The following is a 23,098-nucleotide window of genomic DNA, read 5'->3' on the forward strand; positions in this document are numbered from 1 at the left end:
TAGCATACAAAATTCGAAGTGGCCACCTGCGAGTGTTCCTCGATACTGTCGTTAGATGAGAAAGTTGATCAAAAGTATCAACGCCACCTTTTGTTTCATTGTAGAACAAAATTATTTCAGGCTTTTTTGTTTTTTGTCAATATCTGCTGTCGTGTGCATAGTTGATAACAATATGCTGTTTTCGTCAAAAACAAACAAAGATGAATCAATATGTTTTCCGTTTGATTCTACTAATTGGTTTGGAATATCAGGTTTATTTTTTCTGATTGTTTCTACCAGCGTAAAATTCTTTTCCTGTAATTTTTCTGCGGCTTCGTATGAAGTAAACCAATTGCTCACAGTGCAATTTCTATTTGTCCCATGAATGTCTGTTGTAAGCTCAAGAACGTATTGTGTTGGAATCGAACATTGACTTTTTCTTTCCTCCTTTCCAATATAACGTCTAGCAGAGCACATATAATATGTTTTCGCATCACACATCGTAACGAGTTTGAGACCATATTTGTCGGACTTATTTGAGATATACATCTTGAAGCGACAACGGCTCCTAAACCCTAAAAGCGTCTCATGAATTGTTACATATTCCGATGGAGTGTTTCTCGAACATATCTCAAATATCCCTGATAGCTGCAAATTTATCAATCTTTCTTCTGTCTTCTCCCGTTTCCTTATTATCAAACCGCAAACAATTGATCAGAAGTTCAAAACGGTTATTGTTCATGGTTGTCCTAAAGAGAACAGGTCCAAAAATTGGTGACCATAAATCACTCAGTGTGACATGGCATTTTTTAAAACACCGCTCAAATATAACAGTCCAAACAACGGTCGTATTTCGACACTATCCGTTGCTCCAAGATACCATTGCTCGCTCTTATATCTAATTTTGTTTCTTTCAATTTCCTCATTCGTGCACTTTACAATTATATCCACCAGTTCTTTGCTAAAAAATAAACTTCAATTTTTTTTTTGGATCTACCATATCTTTTGCTGGTCCTTTCGGTCCTGGCAAGTGAAGAATCAAGTTTTTTTTTTCGAAACCCTGGTATTTTTGCTATGGAAACTATTTAGACACCACCTACGCCCATTTTTAGCATATATAACACTTTTTGTTTCATCTGCTGTAGCACTCTCTCCTGTAATCTTGATATTATAAAGTAAATCCGGTTAGGTATTCTTTGCTAGCTAAAAATTCTTTACCAGCTTAAGAAGTGCAAGTGGGTGGTTCTGATTCATTAACTCATTAAACTGAAGAGCTTTTTCCTGGATGAAACAACTACTTACAGGAATTTTTCTTTTAATTAGTTCTTCAATCCAAATTGCGATAGCTCTTTCTGTTCTTTGTAATAATACATCGCTTGAGTAAGATGAAAATTTGGCGCTTAATTTTGTACCAGAAATTATAGATTTTCTTATAACAACTTCATTCTTTTTAATTGCTCTTACAGTTGATTCGCCTAAATTAAAATGTTTTCCAATTGCTGTAGATCCTTCTCCTTTTCCTAAGCCATCTAAACTTGCAATTTTCATTTCAAATGACATTGATTGTCGTTGATGTTTTTTTTCTCCATTGGGCCCAATAAAAGCTTATTAAATAAATAAATAATAAATAAATAAAGAGTATGCCATTAGAATCTACTTAAATTCAAGAAGTAAGTTCTGTGGGTATACCGTCACTTTGTGGAGATTTGTTATTTTTAAATATTTATTTTATTGCCGAACTTCTTGAATTTAAGGATACTCTAACGGTATATTATTTATTTTGATATTATAATTAGATGGAAAGTAGTTCTTTATAGTGTTCCACCCACATATTTATCTTTATGTCTTATTTTGGATTGAGTGTATGTCCTTTCTTAACCTTACATATTCTCAGGCTTGATTTGAATTATTTTCTTGCATTATTCAAGGTTTGGTAAAACGTTCTGGTTTTATTTTGTTTTTTAAACTTTTCAAGTTATTTCAATATTCCATTTTTAAAAACTCGCCTTTTTCCTCTGTGCAAGAGAAAAAGAGCTTCTCTTCCGTTCTAAGATCGTTTTGTTTTTCCGAGTTGTTATGTAACTTCCTAGATTGAGAAAGTTATAATTTTGAGATGTTGTACAACGGTAATTAATTAAAAGTGAAAAAATAGATCCAAACAAACTGACTCATTTGTAAGACGATATTTCTACATACTTTTTTCTGTTAATCATGTTTTTGTACCATTCTTTCAGAATTAATGGTACACATTACATTACGACCGACTGACTTAATTGGGGTCTAAAGTATCCAATTTAGGGTGTACTTGAGAGTTTGTCTTATAGAGGATGTTTCACTTTACACAACATTCTGCAAATGATTCGGCTAATTGCTTTAGGGCCTTCGTTACCTATAGCTCAAGTCGTAAATGAATTTGTAGGTAATTTGAACGAAAAGTTACTATGTAGGTAGTTTTATTTGTAATCAATGTATTTAAGTCTATTGTTAACTAGTTGTGGCAAATTTGAGGGATACAATAAATTGCAAAAAGTTTCATTTTCGGTTTTATTTGTTTATATAGTACAGACGAACAAAGTTAGTAGTCTTTATTATTAATATTGGATATAATAAACTGGAAACTAGAAACTTTAAATGAGACACGTAAGCTAAAATTATAAATGCTATAATGCTTAAAGTTGTTTGGAAAGTAAAAATACAGGGGAAACAATCACAAGCGTGGTTGTTTTGTTTCATAAGAGTGAATTTTTTCATAGTTCTAAAAAAAGCGATTGGAGATTCCAATATAGACAACAGAAGAAATATCTCCTACTAAATTACCATAAACCATCACCTACGCAGATAATTTAGACCTAATGCCACAAAAAATATGAGCCGTGAAATAAATAAGGAAAAAAACCAAAATATTGTCATCAATCCTCCTCCTCTATCCTTTATCCTTCGTAAGGATGTGGTGACGTTATGGTTTTTGACGAATGGTTGCTATCCATTCTTCTCTCTCCTGGGCGCGGTGTGCTGCCTCAGACAGAGAGTAACCGGTAGCGCACTTTATTTGGTCTGACCATCGGTGTGGCGATCTTCCTCGGGTTCTTTTACCATCTACCTTACCTTCAACCACCAACCTCTCCATGCCTTCTATTCGTCTGGTAATATGTCCAAAGTACCTTAATATATTTTGGTTGATGATTGTGGTAAGCCTAGTATTGATGTCGAGTTCTGTCAATATTGAGACTTTTGTGCTATGTGCTGTCCAGAGTATGCGCATCATTCTACGATATACCCAAATTTTAAAGGCCATTATACGTCGAGAGTCAGACTTTTTAATGCTCCAAGTTTCTGACGCATAGGTAGCGATAGGAAAAATAAGCGTCCGTACTAGGCGCAGTACCATACAACAAAATCAGAAATATCTAAAAAGGGAAATTCTATCAAATACGTGTTATTTTGGACTAAGTAGTACCATCTTCTCCTTTCTCTTCTTCTATCTTCTTATTAGATAATTTGGCTGTTTCAGTTTTCTTGGATTATGCTTTCATGTTATATTGCCTGTCATCTTTTCTGTGCTCGGCCCATATTTCTTCTACTTAAGGGCGATTTGCCTTTTACTATATTGACTACCCTATCGTCTGACATTATTTTGACACATAAACAGTAGAAGCTTTTATAGAAAGCCAGAAACGAATAATAACAATATACAGAACCTTTACTACAACCAGTGCTGAGATATGGATCGGAAACATTGGCCATCTTCAAGGCAGATAAAAACCTTCTGCTCATATTTTAATAGGGGATTCTGATAGGAATATTCGGTAGCATCTATGAAAAGAGTGTTTGGAGCCACTATGATAAATACCACAAATCTAAGTAGACATCTGGTGGTAAAGATGTGGTTCTTCTTCTTAAAGTTCCATCTCCTATCGGAGGTTGAATATCATAACGGCTATGGTCACTTTGTTGGCTGCTGCTCTGAAAAGTTGTAGTGAACTATAGTTAAACCATTCTCTAAGGTTCCTCAGCCAGGAGATGCGTCTGCTTCCTATGCTTCTTCTTCCTTGGATCATTCCTTGCATAATAATTCTCAGCAGCTCATATTTTTCTCCTCTGGTTATGTGACCCAAATACTCTTCTACTAGTTTTCTTCTTTTTATGCTGTTCATAATTTCTAACTCCTTATTTAGACGTCGTAGTACCTCAGCATTGGTAATCCTTTGAACCCACTGAATTTTTAATATTCTTCTGTAACACCACATTTCGAACGCTTCTATTTTTCTTATGTGTTGTTTCTTCAATGTCCAAGCTTCCATTCCGTATAGTAAGATAGAAAATATTTAACATCTCAGAGCCCTTAATCTGAGATGCAACTGAAGGTCTCTGTTGGTAAGCATTGTCTTCATTTTCACAAATGCTTGCCTTGCAGTTTCAATTCGGACTTTGATTTCTCTGCTTTGGTCATTTTTGTCATCAACCCAGGTTCCCAGATATTTGTATCTCTCTACTTTTTCTATTTGGGTTTGCTCTATCATTAATCTTTCATTTCCATGTTTCGTTTTTGAGACAATCATAAATTTAGTTTTTCTCTTATTTATTTTTAGTCCGGATCTAATGCAATACTCGTTAATTCTATTTACCAATTCTTGTAGCGATTCCAGGGTGTCTGCCATTATAACGGTGTCATCAGCGATTCTTATGTTATTTACTATTCTTTCGTTTACAGAGATTCCATCACCCAGATCCGCTATCGCTTCCTGGAATATGGCTTCACTGTACACGTTAAACAGTAATGGTGACAGAACACAGTCCTGTCTTACTCCTCTCTTTATATCTATATTTTCGAACTTTTGTTCTTCCTTTTTTATATTGGCCTTTTGATTCCAATACAGATTGATAATGATTCGTAAGTCTCGTCTGTCTATATCTTTGTTTCTCAGTACTTCTATTAGTTTTTCATGTGGTATCTTCAGATGTGGTATCTTTCACAAAATAGGAACACTAAGATGGACAGGACACGTAGCAAGATTATAGCAGAACAACCCTTTTAGATGAATCCTTATATCATAACTGACCGAAATAGACTTATGAAGGTCAATGCTCTAATATAGACCCTTTATGTAGCATCAGTGATGACGATTCTGATGACATAGTAGATTAAAAGACCACTCAATGGGAACACACAATGGAACCACCCCATTGAAATAAAAAACGCATAGTGAAGACAAGATCAATATTCATAAAGATGAAATCGATCTTTAAAAGTCATTATTTACCACTTATAACGAAAGTCTCCCGCGATATTATGTATTTTCTACCTCACTGTAAAGCTTATTTGAAAAGCTCGGGGTTTTTTTAGATGTGGCGTTACAGGTTCATCTTAAAAATTTAATAGGTAAACTGAGTGACTATTGTTGAGGTTTCACGTAGAATCAGGAAGATACTGTGAGATACAAACAAAAAGGGAAATTAGAATATCTGTTATGAGAAATGAGAAATGAGAAATCTGAATTTCTATTATGAGAAATGAACAAAGATATAGCTTGCTGAAACTAGTTCTGTAGAACAAGATGTACGTAAAAAGAGGACAACAAACCAAGAGAAAATAATTCAACACATCTACAACAGAATATTAAATAAATAAAGTTGTATACAGTTGTTAAACTAAATGAACAGTATATTAGACTTCATATTTATTGCCATACCAATGTTGCAATGAATAGAATGGTTTTATTTTTAATTTTAATATTTTGTCACTTTATTTAAATATAAAAGTCATTATCTAGTCGTACTAGACTTGTTTTGATAAAATTACACAGTTTGTTTATAATAAGAAATAAATCAAAAATCTTGACATGTTTGTTATAAATATGTAATTAGATTCTCGCAACATGAAAGTACATTATGTACGTTCAACTGTGAATTGTTATGCATGTTTTGTAGTTTGTCTATGCTATTTTAATAAATCAAGCCTATTTTTGTGATAGTGCAGAAAAATAACAAGACTCCTGGATGTGATGGATTTTTCGCAGCATTATTCAAGTCGGGAGAAAGAAAAATAACAAAAAGGATATATGAGGCCATAAGCAGAAAAGAAAAGTCTTCCAGAACACCTCGAATACATGGTCTACCCAAAATTCACAAACCCGATATTCCTCTACGTCCCATTGTCAGTGGATACAACTGTAGTGTATACAACTACCCTACACAACCATTGGCCAAAACTCGACAACCTCTCGCCGAAAATGCTTCATCCTTCGTCAAAAATTCTTTTCATTTAATCAAATTTCTTAAGCAATACCTTATCTCACCCAATTTAGCATTCAAATGCTAAATTGGGTGAGATAAGGTATGCATGCTAAATTGGGCAAAAAAGAGGAAGATTACGAACATTTAATTGGTAACTATGGCTACGGAAAAAGAAACGATAGAGGAGAAATGCTTCTCAATCTCATGAATGAACATAACATGTACTCAATGAACTCCTTTTTCAATAAAAAACCAAGCAGAAAATGGACATGGATGAGCCCCGATAAAAAGACAAAGAATAAAATAGATTATATCCTAACGAAGAATAGAAACCTAGTAGAACACGTATCAGTAGTAAATCAGTTTGACCTAGGAAGCGATCATAGACTAATAAGAACAAAACTAATAATTAACAAAAAACTAGAAAGAAAAAGAATACATGAAAAAAGATACAAATGGACATCTGAAGAAATCAAAAATAGTGAATTTAATAAAAAGATAGCGCATGCATTAAATCAAGTTAGCATGCAGCAGATAAACTCCAATGATATTGATGATTTGAATAACCTTATTACCGAAACAGTGAATAAAAGCCTTCTGCAACTGAAAAAACCAAAAACAACATACAATGAATTAGACAAAGAAATATTACAACAAATAAAAAGAAGGAAGATCTTAAATAAATCTAACAAAAGGGGAACCGACGAATATAGAGAACTTAATAGGCAGATTAGAAAAGGAATCAGACAACAAAAAAGAAAAGAAAACGAAAAATTAATAACAACAACTATTGAAAAAAATAAGAGTATGAAATGCCTCAGACCGACACTAGGACGACGTCAGATGATATCATTAATGGGAAAAGACGAAAATGAAATCACAACTAGAGAAAACATACTGACACGAATAGAAGAATTTTACACAGAACTTTACAGAACACATCAACAAGATGATGAGATGAGACCAGCACGGAAATTAATAAAAAATGTTGGATCAGAAATAATGCCAAAAGTAACAATTTCAGAGGTAACTACAGCATTGGAAAATATGAAGAGAAATAAAGCTGCAGGAGAAGATAATATTACCACAGATATGATATTAGAAGGAGGTAAGGAACTAATTGCAATTGTAACTAAGCTTGTGGACAGTTGTTTACATCAGGGCAAAGTCCCTGAGAGCTGGAACAACTCTAAAGTAATCTTATTACACAAGAAAGGTGATAGTCGAAAATTGGAAAACCACAGACCTATCAGCCTACTGTCACACCTGTTTAAAATACTCACCAAAGTCATAACTACTCGACTAACAAGGAAATTAGACGAATACCAACCATATGAACAGACAGGTTTTAGAAAAGGCTATTCAACTTCCAATCACCTGTTAACCACAAAAATATTAATAGAAAAATGTAACGAATACAAGTTTCCAGTTTTCCTAGCATTTGTAGACTACGAAAAAGCTTTCGATACCATAGAACACACGGCCGTAATAAACGCAATGCAAAATTGTAGAATAGACAGCAGATATATTAACTTAATAAAAGAAACTATGAACCAAGCTACAGCTACATACTACCTAAATGAAAATGAACACACGAACCCTGTACCATTAAACAGGGGAGTAAAAACAGGGAGATACTTTATCACACAAACTGTTCACCTTAGTTTTGGAGGACGTTTTTAAAAACCTAAATTGGAAATATAAGGGAATAAACATCAATGGCCGCTACCTCAGTAATCTACGATTTGCAGATGACATAATCCTGATAGCTACTGACCTACAAGAAATGCAAACCATGCTTTTAGAACTACATACCGAATCTTCTAAAATAGGACTGAAAATGAATTTAAACAAAACAAAAGTCATGCACTCCGAAGACACCGTGACAATAATAAACGATAAAGTTATAGAACAAGTTGAAGAATATATATACTTAGGACAAAAAATAATACTAAATAGGGAAATTCAAACTGAAGAAATAAAAAGAAGAAGAAAGTTAGCTTGGGCAGCATTCTCAGAAATCAACAAATTCAATTACATCTTAGATCTAAAGTTTTTGATGCATGCATTATTCCGATATTAACTTATGCGGCACAAACATGGACAATCACAAAAAAGAATATGAATATACTTAGAGTCACTCAACACGCGATGGAAAGAGCAATGCTAGGTATATCACTTAAGGACAAGAAAACAAACACATGGATAAGACAGAAAACCAAAGTCACCGATGTGATGCAAAAATCATTAAAGTTGAAAGGGGAATACGCTTGACATGTAGCTAGGAGCGATCTAAACAAATGGCACAAATCAATTTTAACCTGGAGACCATACCAACACAAAAGCCCCATAGGCAGACCTCCTATGAGATGGACAGATGATCTGAAAAGGACTGCCGGGAAAAATTGGCTACAAGTAGCGTACAATAAAAAACAATGGAAAGGAAGACTTGAAGAGGCTTAGGTTCAGATGTGGACGTGAATGGCTAGACGAAGAAGAAGACCTTATCTTACCGTCAGATATTCTAGTAAGTTTCGATATAGTTTTACTCTTTACAAACAATCCTATAGACGAAACTCTAAACATTCTGAAAACTAAATACAGTATCCAGCAAGACCACTAATCTCTCATTAAACATTGTATGTCCAACACTTATTTCATCTTCCAAAATCAATTCTACAGACACATAAATGGTGCCCCAATCAGCTTCCCACTATCTCCAGTAATTGTCAATATCTTTATGAAAGACTTCGAGCCCCGAGCACTATCCATATCAATGCTTAAACCTACATGTTTGCTACGATATGTTGACGACACATTTGTCATTTGGCCCCATGGCAGGGATGTTTTGGTATCTTTTCAAACCTATCTGAATGGTATACATTCCAGTATCCAGTTCACAATGGAGGTGGAAACTGATTTATCTCTACCGTTTCTCGAAGTTTGTAACGATATTATTTTGCCTACCGCATAGGGTATAATTATAGGGGGTTTAAAAACTGGGACAGAAGTTACTGGGGTGGAGATAGGGCAAGCAAAACAAACAATACTGTGCGAACGGCACTCAGGGTTTGTTTGGAGGGCTGGGTCGTGGATAAGTTGAATGGCAATGGGGTTGGATTGGGGCAACTACAAAAATATGTAACACAGGGGTACTGACATGAATCTCTTGGAACAAATGGACAAACAAAACAAACAACAGGAAGGACCTCTAGCAATTTAAAATGGACGCCGCTTCGAGGTGCCAAATTATAACGATTAGAACAACTAGTTGTAACTATTGAAATAATTATTAGAAATACAAAAATGGTTAGGAGACTTTTCTAAAATAAAAAGACAAAATGGTTCACAGAAATAAATTAAACATTTTTTAATGTCTCAACACAAACAGTTACAAATACAGATAATACATACAGACTATTTTAATAGTCACAAAAGTAAATATAAAAATAACAAAGAAAAACTTACATGTGTCCTATTCGTTTACAAGTAGGAATTGCTACATAGTCTTACAAATGTTACTGGGCTATAAACTGTGGCAAATAAAAAATTATTGCAAATAAAAAATTATCTTTTTAAATAAAACTATCATAAAGAGGTTAACCTTTTTTAAAAAAACACAACAAACCAATATCAAAAATGATAAAACTAGCTGTCATAAGATCCACAATATTAAGGATTAAATTTTAAATTGTTATGAAAGCAATTATTATTTAAAAAAAATTGTCTGTCGTTACTTCAAAATTAAAACACAAAAAGTTACCTGGATTTCACTAAAAAAAAGCACTAACGTTTCTGAGGATTGAAACTGGATTGGAAATCTCTGAACACGAACAAATTCATCTCCAAACTGCCAAACAGCCTGGGATGACAATCAGGGAGAAACAAAACGAGGATGGAAATAACGATTCTTCCAAACCTCACTTAAACTGCAACTGAACATTAAACTGATTAAACTGCTACACATTTTTCATGAAAAGGAACAAAACAGAAAACTTTCAAATTCGACGTAGAATTTTGGACATAACGCTGAGACCCACCGCTCTTGACTACGCCTCAGCGAGAGTGAGCAATTATGTTTAAAATTCATTAGCACAATCAAATCACAAGTTTCGATCAAAGAATTTGCGTCCGTGATATAAACAAACTTTAAAATGGTTTACATTAACTTCGGCGACGCAAAAAGAACGAAATAATATTTGGGTTTTAACTTCTACGATAGGAACAGAGAAACATGGAAAACATTCTTCGTTATTTTAATACATATATGAGGGTATTTCAAAATATATATCAAGGAAAATACAAATGCTACAAGTTATCATAAAGAAAAACCAATTCCAAGGTTTTTATTACTCTGTATATAAAAAACCACCCACACCAATCGTTACTTGCATGCCAACTCTCATCATCCACCTTCACAAATTAATTCATCATTAATGCGCTTGTCTCCAGATCAATACGCCTTTGCGATGATGCAAGTAGACCTGCTGAGCTCTCTAGTTTAAAACAAGCCCTTATCCAAAACGGTACCGCGAAAATCGCATCAATAGGAGCATCCACAGACATCAGCTTCCGACTCAATATCAACCCAAAGACTCAGATCCTTATACGAAAGCTTTTCTTCCCTACATCGAAGGTGTTACTGACAAAATCGACAAAATTCTTAAATCAAGAGGAATAAATCAATGACAATCAAAGACAACATTCCAAATGAACAACACGGAGTCTATGAAATTCCTTGTGCAGAAATTGAAAATATTTTACATTTACTGCTTTACTTGGCCTACCCTATTTAATTACATTTTTCGTTTCTCAGTGATATGTCTAGGCATGTGAATGCTTTTAAATATCATAACCTCGGGAAAATCATGAAGTTCTCATAATTGTACGACGTTCTACTTTTATCGATCACTTGGAGGCAGTTAATAAAAAGGAATACTCTCACATTTTAAATATTTAATTACGTGATTTTATTGAACTTTGAAGGATATGCTTTGCCGATTTTCCGATTTATATCTTTAAAATAAATCTGTTTCTCTATCTCTCGGGACCTCATTTCCTGTACAGGGAATTTACACCCAAGTATTAAAGGACTAACCAGTTTGATACCGGATATTGGCGAATCCGAAATCACTTTATTAGTTCTACTTGTTTTCTGTTTGTTACCAGTTAGCACATTCAGGAAGTCTTTTGTGAGACTTTCTTAAATATAGCCAATTTCATTTTAATAAAAGCCCGATGTAAAGCTTTAAATTGTCAAAAAACAAGCTAAAAATCAATGTAAAACATTGCAACTTTATCTATATACGAGTAAGTTGCAGTATTTTACCCTAATATCTCCAGTGCATATGCAAAATTCGTTCTGGCTTATGTAGATTTTCATAAAGCCTTTGATACGGTAGAATTTGATAAAATCCTGGAAGCACTACAGCTTGCCGTATTGGCTAACGATATACAAAGGTAATTTACAATATATACATAAACTCAACTATGTCGGTGAAACTATATAAAAGCACATATCATATCCCAATCGGAGAGGAGTCCGACAGGGTGATACCTTATCGCCTAAACTGTTTACCGCAGTACTAGAATATGCTTGTAAAAAGCTTAACTCGGAAGAGAAAGGCCTGTACATTGACGGTAGAAGATTAGCAAATTTGAAATTCGCAGTCAACATAGTTTTATTTTCGAACAACCTCAATGAGATATGTACAATGCTACATGAACAGCAGTTAGTGTGTGCCAGTGTGACAACGAAGTAGAGCTGGCGGAAAAATACATATACCTTGGACACGAAATAAAGATCACAAGAGACAACTAAACATGCGAACTACGAAGAAGAATAAACCTAGCATGGGTAGCCTATCGAACACTCAAAGAAATCTTTAAAAGCGATATACCAATTTCTATATATATATTTAGGGATTCTACAGTATTCACTGCCTTCCCTCGCTCAACCGTTTCCATCTCTCTCTGTTGTTCCATTCTCCATCGTTTAGTCCTCTCTTACTCATGGCGTCGTCTACTTCGTTCCTCCAGGATTTTCGGGGTCGTCCTCTTTTCTTCCTTCCTATGGGGCTCCATTCGGTTATTCTCTTTATCCATCTGCTGTCGCTAGTTCTTCTTACATGTCCATACCACTTTAGTCTTTTTTGTTCTATATATATTAGTATGTCTGTTTCTATTGATGTTCTTTGATTTATTTCGTTATTACTTCTCCTATCCATTCTCGTTACTCTGCAGCATCTTCGCAGGCATTTCATCTCTGTTGCTACTATCTTACTGCTGTTTTTCTTGTTTATAATCCAATTTTCAGCCCCATATGTCATAATACTTCGCACTAATGTTTTATAAATCTGCGTTTTTGTCTTCATATTTAGGTGTCTATCCCACCATACTGAGTTAAGTTGTCGGATTGCTGTTCTTGTTTGTCCTAATCTTTGTGTAATTTCTTCCTCTGTTGTTGCCTTTTTCGTGATTATAAACCCCAAGTATTTGAATTTATTCTTTCCTTTGATTGTTACGTTGTCATCAATCTGTAGATCTTCTATGTCTTCTTCACTTGTAGATAGGTACTCTGTTTTCGCGTGGTTAATATCTAGGCCAGCCTTGGTATATTCTTCTTGTAGTTTCTTCATCATGTAGCTGAGGTCGTCTTGGTCTTGTGCAATCACTACTTGATCGTCTGCAAAACTTAACGTATATAGGTATTCGTTCCGTACCGGTACTCCCATGCCTTCGCATTTTCTTTTCCATGTAGTCAAGGCTTTCTCTAAGTATATTTTGAATAGGGTTGGAGATGTGGAACAACCCTGCAGGAGCCCTTTTGTTGTGGTGAAGTCTCCTATGATTCTTGTTCCCATTTTAATGGACACTTTATTTTCTTTATACAGAGCTTTTGTAGCTTCTATGAGTTCCGTCTGTATTTCTAATTTGTACATTGCCTCCCATAGTTCTAACCTTGGTACAGAGTCATACGCCTTTCTCAGGTCCACAAATGCCAAGTGTATATCTCTATTTTTTGCTTTTTTCTTTTCCAACAGTTGTTCCAGTGTGTATATGTGGTCTATGCATGATCTTCCTGCCGTGAAGCCTACCTGATCCTCCCCGATTTTGCCTTTTATCGCTTGCTCTATCTTTTCTCGCAGTACCAATTTCTTTAAAACGTAAAACTTTTGACCAATGTGTGTTGCCTGCTATGATCTATGGTGCCGAAACTTTGACATTGACAGCTACAACTTCTAAAACACTGCAAATAGCTCAGAGGAAAATGGAAAGGTCAATGCTGAGTATATCGCTCCGTGAGCGAGTTAGAAATGAAGACTTAAAACGAAGAACAGGTGTTACCGATGTACCAGCCGTCAAGGTACCGAGTACCTTGAGTGGAGGCCGAGGTTAGACAAAAGAAGCAGAGGAAGACCCCCTACTCGTTGTACTGACAATCTCAAGAAAATATCAAGAATGTGGATGAAAAGTGCTCAGGATAGAGCACAATTGACAAATATGAGAGAGGCCTATGCCCAGCAACGGACGCAAAGGGCTGGGTGATGATGATGATATGGAAAATACAATACGAATTATTTTAAACGAATTTCTAGTGTAAGGCGTTATAACTTCACTGCTACATGTAATTGGCGCTACTAATAACAAATCTTCAAATGTCTTCTTTCTTCTTCTTTCGGTGCCTATCCGCTTCTGATATTATATATTATAAGAAAAAGAACTTAGTCTAGCCTACTGAGAAAAAATTTTACGCCAAAGGCAAAAAAACATTCTTAAGCATAAAATATGCTTAGAGCAAAATTGGATAGAAAAACAGGCAGATGCTGCTAGTATACGGACGAAACCTAGGTTTGCCCCTTGTTTGCCAATGTCATTAGTACCTGGAACAAAATTTTTTTTGAACCTGGCCAGGCAACAAATATCTGTCCTAAACAGGTAATAGGATTTATTATCTAAATCTAGATCTTTAAGAGTTAACAAAGATGAAGAGTAGACATAAACAACTTTCAGGTCGCAGTAGGGAAAAGTCTATGAGGCCGATAGACCTCGTTGAAATCTAAAATTACGGCCGCTAAATATTTCATCGCACAGAAAGATAAATTATGAACGCTTACTCAGAAAGTAAAATACTTTAAGTAGAAGAAAGATATATTAATTACAAGCATTATAAATTTTATTAAAGCTCATTATTTTCTTGATTAAACGGCTGTAAAATTCTAATATTTGTCTAAATATCCGGTCAGTAATTACTATATCGTACCTTTACTATTATCTCCACAAGTATCAACCTATGATAATTAAGTAAAAACACGGAAACAGAAACTAAAGACGGAAAACCAGAACTTAACCACAAATCCTGACCACCACTTCACTACCAGACTTTGACATTCCACAGGATATCAACATTTGGTTTCAAGACCTTCAAAGTTAATTAATTGTGTGACTCATAACACAAATGATTAGGGGCGATAATGAAAATATTAGAAAAATATTGTTAGACTTACAAACACATGTATATCGGGGTTATACTCAAAATTTCCGTATCTAGAATAAAATAAATATTCATTGGAGAAAATTTTTTAAAACTAATGAATATGCTTATCTTTTATTTAATTAACGGTTAACCTTGATGAATGGAGTAAACATAAATAGCATATTAAGGATCTGATACCCCTTTATAATCACTGATATATGGTTGAATCTTTTAGTTAAGCTTAGAAGAGATAAAATTATATCCACAAAAGAAATAAAGATAAGTTTGAGGATAAAACGCTTAAAGAACAGAAAAGCATTCAAAACAAGATTAAATCTGTGCAAAGACAATGAATATAATTTCTAATGAGAAGAAAATCGTTAGAAAAATAATATCTAATAAGAAGAAAATACACACAAAACCAGAGCAAAAGAACTGGTAAGAAACGAAGATGAACGGAGACCTCGAGAGAATACCATAACCCTCCCGCAAAAAAGAGTTGCTTAAAAACCTAGAAATTCTAACGAGTAGACTAAGTTATAATAGGTACAATAACACAAAAGTATTTAAGATGTCGGTAATATACAGACACCTTCCTGGTACTCAACTAGATCATGCTCAAGCAAACCTGATCGTAAATAAACTGAATCAAGTAGTAGATTAAGCTCCCATAGGAAGTCCGAATCTTCAATCCAGTTCTATAAAACAACATTTAAACCAGCGAACCTGTGTGTATAAATATACCAAAAAATGAACTGTTGTTATAGTACGGAGGGGCTCTGGGAGGAAGCAGACTTGACTGTAGTCGATCCTAATAATATACCTAAATGCTCCATGGTATTTTCTCCCATCCACGACAAAGAGACTGATGAAGCAGCAGTTAAGATCAAAGATAACAAAATGAAGATTTTAAGACAGAAGACAGGTTGTTGAAAAATCGGAGTCGGGAAAAATGCCCAAATCCTAGTTTTTACGACCGACGAGATCTTCTATAAAGCATTGAGTGCTTCTCATTTCAACTTTACTTCTTGGAGAGGTACATATCCTTCAAAAACATCAGGGACTGCGTTGGATCCAGTCAGAGACCTGCTAGCGAACCTCCAACATAGGTGCTTCGGCAAAACTTATGGTTGCTATGAAAAAGTACGATATAGCTCTGATACAAGAGTCTTAGGTTTACCAGAGTCAAATAAGCGATCTATTGCAAATTGGTCGAGAGTTTTGATATAGCTGATATTTCAGTTTTGAATAGTTATGTATTAGACGATCGATGTATTAAAATACTGCCGTTGATGAATCTCTAAAGATATAGATCATAGGAAAATGAAGTATAAAAAAGGTAATTCTCGGATTAACGTACCTTCCCTATGATAATCCTAAACTATCATCACCAAAGGAGGTGGATTAGCTAGTGAGAAATTGGAAGATAAGTAGACTACGACTGATAAATTGTTATGCTACTAAAAAGAGTTAATTGATATAACAGTGGCTACGACCCACGTCGCTAGAACTGTTAAAGGCATATGTCAGATGAGGTGTCTTGTTCAAACCATCGACACATCTGTTTAAAAGTAACAGGTAATAAGCCTATCAAGAAAACTTATCGAGACCCTTGTAAAACAGACTGTGAAGTATATCAAGCAGATATAAAATATTAAATAGGTAGGGTTAAAGGGACGATAAGACATACACCAAAGCTAGACATGACTACCGAATTATTTTAAGAGATTGTCATGTCAGCGTTCAAAGACAGTCCAAAAACTGTAAGGATCTGTAACAGAAAAGTAACAGAAGTAATGGAGAAAGAAAGTACCTTAAGAAGAAGATGATTTAGAGATCCCAAACAGAACAGCAAGATCAGAATTGATTAATGTGAGAAATCTATTATGTATCTAATCATTTAACATCCAACTTACGTTATGTTCACTGTTATATTTACTCATTTCTCTTATACAACTGTAAAACTTGGACACTCAAAGTAAACACTTTAATATGCTTAAAATCCTTTGACATGTGGATTTATGGAAGACTCTTGGAAATACCCTGTAAAGATCATTTTCGCAATGAGAAAAGAAGTTCTTCAAAAGCTCAATACAGACAAAGAATTGAGTTTTAAGATAAAAAAGGGAAATACTTCATACTTTGGCCATATTTTAAGAAAGTAGAGCAATTCTTTGGAAATTAATTACCGAAGAGGAAATATGAGCAAAGAGGGTACTAGGAAAACTCAAACATTCTGTGTCAAAAGGTTGAAAACAAAAAACAGATGAGTGAGATTTAATTATTTTAAAAGAAATATAGGTTAATATCTAAAATAATTAGACAATAATACGAAAAGACTCGTAATATAAGTTATCTATACTTATTACTACTGTTGGTGTCTCTAGTTGGAGATGCATAATCTTAGATTCAATCTTGTAGCAGCATTTCCATGAAAAAATCTACTTGTTAACATATATTGGCAAGCAGAGAACAAACCTTGTTAAGGTCAGTATTAAAAAATTGTATTGTAGGTTATAAAGTTAAAATAAAAAGCCAAGCAACAAAATTTGGAACTGAACCAAATTTTTCTACAATATAACCCTGGAAAAGTTCTTCCGTTTGCAACTACTTTCACTGGTATTATGTAACACAAAATAACCTTAAATTTTACATTAATTTACGTATAAATTCACCCCAATATAACGAAAACCGTCAACTTATCGTAAATAAATTCAACACTTATCACGTAATTATGGAAAGAGGTCATCGTACTCTACACTTGGATCAAAACAATAAAAGATAACCTATATTTCCTGAACTTAACAAGTCGCATGCCTTCTTATCTACCTCATAAAATGAAACTATAACTAGAATAGCATATTTTTGCTTTTTTATTGCAGCGTACGCAATTTTGTAGATACTTTATCGTATCAATCGTGCACAAAGCAATATGTTCACTTATTTCAACAATAATAAAGAAAACATTGAGCTACCATCAAAAAAAAAATATTTACTTGACAACTATGTTATGCTACTGGAAATATATTGTAAATAATTATGTAATTTGACTTACTGGAACAGCCTGAACCATCAGTACTAGCAGATGCAGCTCTCCTGATCGAATTCAGAAATCCGCTCATTGGTACATGGTTTGTTCTCGATCATATCTCGCAGAGAACTAAAGTGTACACATTGTCAGGTGGCTCACGATATCCAGAAAACAGAATTTACGTTACGAGCCCTTTCCCGTCCTCGTCTGAAGGGCGCGATTAGAAAAAGCCAGATAGATGTTGTCCCGAGGATTGATTTTTCTGGGATGGAGAGGAAATTCTTGTTAGAACGGTTTCGGGTTATAGCTTGAAGATAGTGTGGAAATGTGCAGGAATTTGAAAGTATCTTTTATTGCACGACATGAAATATTTACTGATGAAAGAAAATTATATTCAAGCAAATAGATAAAAATTAAATTATTGTTAAATACAACTTTATTTAATGGAAATTTACTACAATTTTAGTTGAAAATACATTTATGTATTTTATGTTTCGATTTTTAGTTGTATGGTCAGTGTGGTGTACATATGAGACGGTTAACATACGTTGGTAGCACAACATTTCAAATGTCTCTAGTCGTTTTATGGCATCTTCTATAAGACTCTAGCTTTTTACTCCATAGAGGATAACGTAATTACTATTTAAATGGGAATAAGCCACAATTAAAGGTTAAAGTACGTTTATTGACGTTTCAATTTCCACTTCGGAAATCATTCTCAAAATACAAACATTAGTAAATTAAACAAATTTTGTTTTTTTGTTACTTGGTTAAAAATTAGAACAAGACTAAACATATCAGCTAGAATGGAGTTATTTTCTACTAAATAATGAATTCTATAAACAAAATTTTGGTCTAGAAATGGGCTCTAGTTTATCTCCATTATTAGCCGATATATTTATGGAAGATATTGAAACAAATATTATTTCTAAACAAAATTTAAAATCCACAGTACGGTGGAGAAATGTAGATGATGTATTCTCAATATGGTCTTAAGGATCAGAGTTGTTGGACACATTCCTAAATGATATAAACGATAAAGAAGAGACAATAACATTTACCATGGAAAAGGAATATACACTACCTTTCCTAGATGTTTTAATTTCATAGAAAGATACTGGATATGAGACTCAGGTGTATAAAAAACCAACACACACCAACAGATATTTAAATTTCAAATCAAATCACAAAATTGCTTGTTTTAACAAAAATTCGTTCTTGGAGGAAAAACATTTCTTAACATCTGTTTTATTAAAAAATGATTATCCTTTATCGTTTATAAATAAGGAATTTTCAAGAATTGACCGAATAGAATAGAACAACTTAGAACGATATCCTACAGCATAGACAAGGAATAATACGAGGTAAATAACAATACCATACATAAAAAGATTATCGGAAAAGCTTAAAAGGATAGGAAATAAATTTAACATTTCAACAACATTTAAAATAACAAACACATTAAGATCTATTTTGTCTAAAACCAAACCTAACAATGAACAAGAAAGGACAAAGAATTGTATTTATAAAATACCTTGTGAATGGGATCAGTTTTATTTAGGTGAAACATCAAGGCCATTAAATGTTAGAATAAGTGAACATCAATCTTATATTAAAAATAGAGAATTTGATAGATCTCAAATATGTAATAACACGCATGGGATAATGAACATAGGGTTCAATGGAATGATCCAAATATAGTCCTAAAAGAAACGGATGGTAAAAAAAAATGGTCAGGTCCCCTTAAAGATAGTAAATAATGGACTCTGAAACAGAAAAATAATAGATGCCTTTGAAATGTATATATACAGACGGATGCTGAGAATTCCATGGATACAAAAATTTACTAGTGGTGAGGTACTTCGGCGCATAAGTAAACAAAAAGAATTAGTCAGAGAGAAAAATACAATACTTGGGTCATGTGTTGAGAGGTGAAAGATATGAATTACTCCAAATCATATTGAAAGGAAGAGTACAGGCCAAAAGATCAGTTGGAAGACGCAGAACTCGTGGCTAAAAGACCTGAGGAGATGGTTTGATCGCTCATCTACAGAAATCTTTCGTGCAGCAGTTTCCAAAGCTACACTTGCCATTGGGATCGCCAAACTTTGAAAGAAGACGGCGCAATAAGAAGAAGAAGATGCAATACTTATACACACAGCAGGTGGCTTATTTGTTTATTATGTCAGTTAGTTTTCTCATATAGCACTCATTTTTAATAATACTCCACAATTACTTTCACGCTGTTCTATTTTCGGTTGGCAACACTTTACCACGTATGTGAGCCAAAATTCAAATCTAATTTAGATTTTATATAATAAAAAAATGGTAATTTAGAAGAAAGTATTCATGAAAATAAAAACTAAATAAAGTCTATATAAAAATAATTCGAATGCAATATTCAAAACCCAATATCAGTAGCGTTGTCTGCGATATAAAAACAGCCAAAACGTGCTTCAATTACGAACGCATTCTGAATATTTCATGACCGAATTTCTGTGTTTTTCTTTCCCCTCAACGATCGGCCCACAACGTTCCACCACACAGTATTGATTTTATACTCACGTTTGACGAGTTGTTTCGTAATGACGTCACAGTACGCGTCCTGTTGACGGCGCAACGTATCCCGTCTCTTCAGCTGTCTCACGAGTACGCTACCCATGCGCTCCACGTAGCCTTTCAGATATGAAAGAATGGACACTAATTCATCTACATCTGGAAAATAAATATAAAATGTTTAAAACGGTTATACGAATATTGGGTTTTTGGTACACGACATTTCTTACAAAACATCGAACAAGAAATTCCACATTTACACCATACATTTTAAAAAGGGTGAATTAGATGACATGTTGGTAGTAGTACGGATCCTCTACAACGAAGAAGCCCAAATTGTAACCGCGGTCGAATGTACGATTCAAGCGTCTTGGGATTAGATCAAAAAAAAAATATATATATATATATATATATATATATATATATATATATATATATATATATATATATATATATATATTCAGTCGCAATACATATTTAGATCGTCTTGATTTTACCCCAGATGTATTATTGCAGAAATTAATCTTAAAAACAAATCTTTACATGTAGTCATTTGGGTTAAGTGGGCTTCTGGGAGTCAAATGTGCCGCTTGGTCACGTTTCCTCATTTTCTCGATCTAATAATATGCTTTTTATACCGAAGCACAACATCAATTAGCCTATATTTATCCACTGCTGAACGTAGGCCTCCCGTAAAATTTTCCACCTATTCCTATCTTGTGCTTCTTGCATCCAGTTCGTGGTGATGCGCTTGCTATCATCCGTCCCTCTAGTCGGTGGTTGTCCTCTGCTTGGATATGCCTCTTGCCTTGGTCGCCATTCCAGAATCTTTCTGGTCCATCTATCATCTGTTAATCTGGCAACATGTCCGGCCCAAGCCCATTTAGCCATGGCTATTTTTTCCACTACATCTGTAACTCCTGTTCTTCTTCTTATTTCTAGGTTTGGTACTTTATCTCTGATGGTAATACCTAATATTGATCTTTCCATAGCGCGTTGTGTAACTCTTATTTTATCTATTGTTCTTGTTCTCAGAGTCAGTGTTTCTGCACCATATGTAAGAACCGGTAAAACGCACTGGTTAAAACCTTTCTTTTTAAACAAACTGGGATAACAGATTTGAAAATGTTATTCAATCTACCAAAGGCAGCCCATTGTAGGTGAGACCTATCCTTCTTTGTATTTCAGTTGTCTGATTATCTCGGCCTAAGCGAATCTCATGCCCTAGATACTTGTAAGCTATTACTTGATCGATGCTATGGCTGTCAATCAGAATTTTACCGCTGACTACAAGGTTGGTCATAAATTTTGTCTTTCAGGTGTTAATTTTAAGACCAATTGTTTTTGACACTTTATAGAGCGTATGCAGCATTTTTGTAGCTTTATCAACTCTATCAGATATTAAAACGGTGTCATCGGCAAATCTTAGGTGGTTCAGATCTTCCCCATTTATATTAATTCCCATATTATCCTCTCGTTCCATTTGCTTGAACATATATTCAAGAACAGCTGTATACAATTTAGGGGTGATAGTATCACCCTGTCTAATTCCACGTTCTAATCGAAACTTCTTGGTATCTTCATGAAGGCGGACACAAGCTGTACCAGTTTCGTAAATACTTTTAATCAATGCGATATATCGGTAGTCAATGCGGCAGTCAGCCAATGCTCGAAGCATTTTATGATGATCTATCGTATCAAACGCCTTTTCATAATCTACGAATATAAGAAAGATAGGCTTGTTATACTCTGTACACTTTTCTATTAGCGTTTTTATAACTTGTAGATGATCATTCACAACACGTAAATTTAAAAGCAATCTATGAGCAGCGAAAAAAGTCAGACCTTCACCTATCTACTGTCTGCTTCTACCATACGTGTAGATATACCATTTTTCTTAATTCTCTGTATCGTCTACTATTTTGATTGATTGATTTTTCAACTTAAAAACTTCAATATTTCATAATTCTTCTTTTTAAGACATGTTCATATCATCTTTTTTGGATGAGTTTCTAATCTTAGCCTATTCTTCTTTCTGAACTGTGCATTTTCCTTATATTTCATTATCTGTTTAACCAAGTGTTATGTTCATTAATTTTACTAGTTTGTATGATAGATTCTGGAGGAGAAAAGCAAAACATATGGACTAAAGCTAAATAGGAGTAAGACAAAGATCATGATAGTAGACAGAGCTCGGAATAATCTTCAACGCATTAAAGACATTGGGGGCTTTGAAGTAGTTTCATATATCTGGGGTCCCTAATAACAAATAACGGAGGATGTGACAGAGAGATACGTAGAATGTTGACTATTGCTAGAACAGCTATGATGAAACTGGTAACAATTTAAAAAAATTCTAGCACAACAATACACACAAAACTAAGACTGGTAAGGGAACTCATTTTTCCCATAGCCACATATGCATCCGAATCAATCTCTTAAAAAGAGATTGAAAATATCAGTTATAAAAGGTTTATCATAAAAACTTGAAAGGATAGAAAATAAGAAAGGGAAGAAGAAGAAAACCTGAAAGATGAAGGAGATTAGGCAAGGGGAATAGATGAGAGGGAAAAGAAACCACCAACGATTCTTGAAGTTAAAGATGCAGTTAAAAAACTAGCCAGAAAAAAATGACCCGAAATAGATAATCTTCCAGCTGAACTATATAAAGAAGGTGGCTATGATACCATATTACCATTACAGCAGCTTACTACAAAAAATATGGACGCAAAAATCCCTCCCCAATGATTAGAATATTGGAATACTTTATATCATACACAAAAAAGGAAATATCTTTGAATGCTCTAACCACAGAGGAATTA

General features: G+C 34.2%; 1 protein-coding gene across 3 annotated transcripts in view; it reads right to left on the reverse strand.

The window, feature by feature from the left end:
* LOC140434312 (uncharacterized) overlaps positions 1–23,098 on the reverse strand; it is a 162,028-nt gene that overhangs the window by 133,180 nt on the left and 5,750 nt on the right. The window contains exon 2 of one of the 3 annotated variants that reach the window (XM_072522475.1): positions 20,286–20,435. The exons of 1 other annotated variant lie outside the window; for it this stretch is intronic. In XM_072522475.1, the coding sequence (XP_072378576.1) occupies positions 20,286–20,435 (150 nt within the window). Of the gene's footprint in view, positions 1–17,744; positions 17,826–20,285; positions 20,436–23,098 lie in introns of those variants that run through there. One more of the 3 variants, XM_072522477.1, reaches the window with a different exon arrangement.

This window comes from Diabrotica undecimpunctata, chromosome 2, assembly GCF_040954645.1.
Source record: "Diabrotica undecimpunctata isolate CICGRU chromosome 2, icDiaUnde3, whole genome shotgun sequence".
Taxonomy (NCBI): Eukaryota; Metazoa; Arthropoda; class Insecta; order Coleoptera; family Chrysomelidae; genus Diabrotica; species Diabrotica undecimpunctata.